The 3,483-nt window shown below is 37.4% G+C and overlaps 1 protein-coding gene across 1 annotated transcript; it reads right to left on the bottom strand.

Moving 5' to 3' along the window:
* Positions 1–1,774: 1,774 nt before the first annotated feature.
* On the bottom strand, positions 1,775–3,465 carry LOC125262048 (mitogen-activated protein kinase kinase kinase kinase 2-like). The gene is made up of 5 exons (XM_048180606.1): positions 2,834–3,465; positions 2,670–2,756; positions 2,509–2,579; positions 2,316–2,371; positions 1,775–2,199 (listed from the first exon to the last, which is right to left on the bottom strand). The coding sequence occupies exons 1-5, from the start codon at positions 2,973–2,975 to the stop codon at positions 2,112–2,114; spliced, it is 444 nt and encodes a 147-aa protein (XP_048036563.1). The 5' UTR covers positions 2,976–3,465; the 3' UTR covers positions 1,775–2,111.
* Positions 3,466–3,483: the final 18 nt, after the last annotated feature.

The raw sequence follows: 3,483 nt of genomic DNA, 5'->3' as shown, positions 1-3,483 counted from the left end.
TTTTGGATGGAGATTCCGGTTGAACAACTAGTTCTTCCAATGGTTCATCACCGGACTCGTGCTTGAATTAATATGGTAAAACTGACACCTTACTGTCTTTACAGTGTGTACGATAGCTGAGGATTTAGGAAGCCACCAAGCTGAAATTCAGTTATGGTAATCACACAGACTGCGTCTTCTGTTCTGACCAATTAGAGTAGCTCTCGGAAAGGCGGGGCTTAGAAAGACAGAATCTTCGAACTAACTGTTTCAGACTCTTTCCCCTGGTTTCCCAGACGAGGCTTAAAGCTGCAATATGTAAAAAAATTTCAGGAAAATATCCCAAAACCACTAGGCCAGTGTTATATATTTTGTTCCATTGAGTATGTACAATATCCCAAATGTTTCCAAATATTTGTAAATCGTGAGAAACTTGCTATAGGACACGGATGTGTGAGGAGTCGCCTGTCGTCATATTTGCGTTACCCTCGTTTTCTGATTTTGTAGAAACCATGGAAACACCAAAGCAGCTTTAATATTTACATGTTTTAATAGACAAGGGAACAATTGTTTGGTTACATTTATAGACAGAAAACTAAATGTTGTTATATAGCTCAACACGTTTAGTCTTATTGTTTAAATCTAATTTTCTTGATTTTCCGAGAGAACCGTGCTACCATGCCTCAGAGAAAAACACTATTTTGTGAAGTAGCTAACATTGCATAATCATATGCAGCTTTATTTTTAGTAACAGTAATACAGAATTTTCTCCATCATACAATTTGTTTTAAAATTATTTGCATGCCATTTATTAACACAAGCCATCCAGCATTTAAAATATTTATAATATCTAGCGTCCTGCAGTGTCTCACTGCAGCCGCCGAGTGAACGCACAGAGTAACGTTATAACATCCTTTTCAACACACTCAAATGTATCTAACATGATAAACAGAGCTGTGTTACCTCATACACTTGACCAGAAAAGTGGAAGCGGTGCCTGCGACTGCCAGCGAACTAATAAAAGTTCTGCTGCTCGTGAGGCGTGTGTTGCGTTCGTCTTTCATTATCAATCACTCCAGCTGCCTCATTCAGCTCCCACAGCACTCGGTCCTGCTCTGCTTCATACTACAGTAACATTAATAATCGCATCCATGAACATGATTTCTGCCCGAGTCCTATCCCGATTCTTTTCCACCGGCTGTGAGGTGAAGACCACATCGCTCAAACTTGGTGTCATCAAGCTACGCCTTTGTTTTGAATAGGCGACCTCTAGTGGACGGAAAAATTACATATTGCACCTTTAAGCCTAGTCCCAGAAAATGCTTGTTTGTTGTTTTAACTGAAAATAACTTGCACTGCCATATCATAAAATATGTCAGTGCCATTGTTTTGCCTCAAGATGCACACCAGTAAAGTTTTTTTTTCTAAGCACATTTATAAAAGCTACTTAAATATCCCAACTGAAGGCCTAATCCTGGCTTAATTGAAGCACTGTCTGTGAAACTAGGCCTGTATATTATGAGAAAATGAAAGTGTTTTTTGACCTTTGATGCATGCAAACCTGTTGTAGGAGATCTTTAGAATAGCATAATAGGGGTACTTAAACTGGGAAAGATAAATTAAAATTCAGCTTTTTCCACACAGTCCTGTAAACCTATTCAAACCCATCTGTTACTTGCATTCTCTCTACTGAAATCAGGTCATGGAGCAGATTTCTCCCTGAAAGTTGTTAAAAGTTAAAAACAAAACTCAGATGCATCAACCTCAGGATGAGATTATTAAGACGTCTGGTAAATTCGTTTCACTGTATCAGTTTATTAGTAGTTATTACAATCCTTTCATCACAAAATTATCACATGATCTTTTTAATTTAAATACAGTTGTTTAATTCAGGTAATTTCAGAGTTCATGGACAACAATGACAAAAACACCTTTAGAGGGACAAACAAAAGAACCAGGACATTGGGCGTTCCTTTCTGTATCCTCACAATATGTACCAGTGAGATCGACTGAAGGTGTGTGTTTGAACACACATTAAGCAGAAGCAAAGTTCTTAAAGTCTCTATATTAACATGCACTTTGACATCTCTTTGTGATGCATGTTCTTTACAGGTTCTGTCCACTGGTTTTCCTCAGTAGCTGCTCTCATGACCGGTCAAAAGGTATAAATTGCTAGTGGCTGAGGGGTTTTCAGTTGGGGTGCTTTGTAAAACGATGTCTCTGTAAACCAAGATTTGAGAAAAAAATTGTAAGCAAAGGCACCCACAAGAACGAGATCAGATGTTTATTCAAGTTAAAATGAAAAACTATGAGATGAAGTGAAAGAAAGTCAATACCTGTGCGTGCCTAAAACTTTGAACACTCTGCTTTCATCTGTGATTTCCTGTGTTATCTATGATGACACATGAGGATGACTTTAGATTCTGACCTACATCTTAATCCATAGTAAATGTATTAACTATTAAACTAACAACTATTAAAATTCACAAATAGTGACGATATGTACTGATACACCTCATAACACTTTACCTCACAGTTGTGCAGACTCTGTCCTTTAAGCCCATGTTTCCAGAAAGCTAAAACACTTTCTTCTAAACAAACTGTTGATAAATAACACAGTAAAACTTATGCCATTTGTTGTATAATTTCATTGTGAAAAAATAGTATATTTTCATATGTCAGGTTTGTACCTAAAGTCTCGATAGGGAAGTCAAAATCCAGTTCGGATACTAACTCCTTGCTGGGAACACCCTGCATATCGACAATCTTCACTGTTTCTAGAAGAGGACAACGAGGATTCATTTACAATACAAGAATTAGTGTATACTTTAATAGTTTACTTATTCATACATACTTTCCAGTGCAATTAAAACTGTGTCTCTGTCCAACTGTGTCACTTGTACAGCTTTTATTGTCTCACTGTCTAAGGAAAGACACAAAGATAACACATTCAACAACTTGTTAACAACAACAGCAACAAAACATAGTAGGTCCATAGAAAATATGCCTGTTTTTTTATATTTTCTTTGCTGATTGTGAGGGGAGAATCTGTGGAATTCATAGAAATTGGTTTAAAGGTGTCCTATTGTGCTTTTTTATTTTTTTTTTAACTTTCTTTAGTGTGTAATGTTGCTGTTTAAGCATGAAAAAGGTTTGCAAAGTTACAAGGCAAAAAGTCACTCCAAAATGAGTTCTTCTCTGTCAGTGCGCACTGTTTCTGAACTCCCTGAAACATTTCGACTGTAGTCTTGAGTCTTCTTCCAGGAACAACATGTCACAATATTAATAATAATTCCCACCCAAGGCATGCGTAAACAAAAAAGGGATGAGGCCTGGTTGAGTTGCATTAGTAGTTTGTTGAAACTCATAGTTATGGTAAGGGGCGTGACATTACTGAAACAGTACTGGTCCAGCCGAGCACAATGTGCTTTTTGGAAGGAGTGGTTTCATAGAGGCAGGAACTACACAGAGCAATACTGAGAGACTGGGAAGAGAGGTGCTGCA

This window comes from Megalobrama amblycephala, unplaced genomic scaffold (genome assembly GCF_018812025.1).
Source record: "Megalobrama amblycephala isolate DHTTF-2021 unplaced genomic scaffold, ASM1881202v1 scaffold568, whole genome shotgun sequence".
Lineage (NCBI taxonomy): Eukaryota > Metazoa > Chordata > Actinopteri > Cypriniformes > Xenocyprididae > Megalobrama > Megalobrama amblycephala.
This window is presented reverse-complemented; position numbering and strand designations above follow the sequence as displayed.

Coding starts and splice junctions, on each gene's coding strand:
- LOC125262048 (XM_048180606.1), bottom strand. CDS start 2,975: ATGGACCTACTATGTTTTGTTGCTGTTGTTGTTAACAAGTTGTTGAAT. Junction 2,757..2,833: donor AGTTTTAATTGCACTGGAAA/GTATGTATGAAT, acceptor GTCCTCTTCTAG/AAACAGTGAAGATTGTCGAT. Junction 2,372..2,508: donor AGAGTCTGCACAACTGTGAG/GTAAAGTGTTAT, acceptor GTGTCATCATAG/ATAACACAGGAAATCACAGA.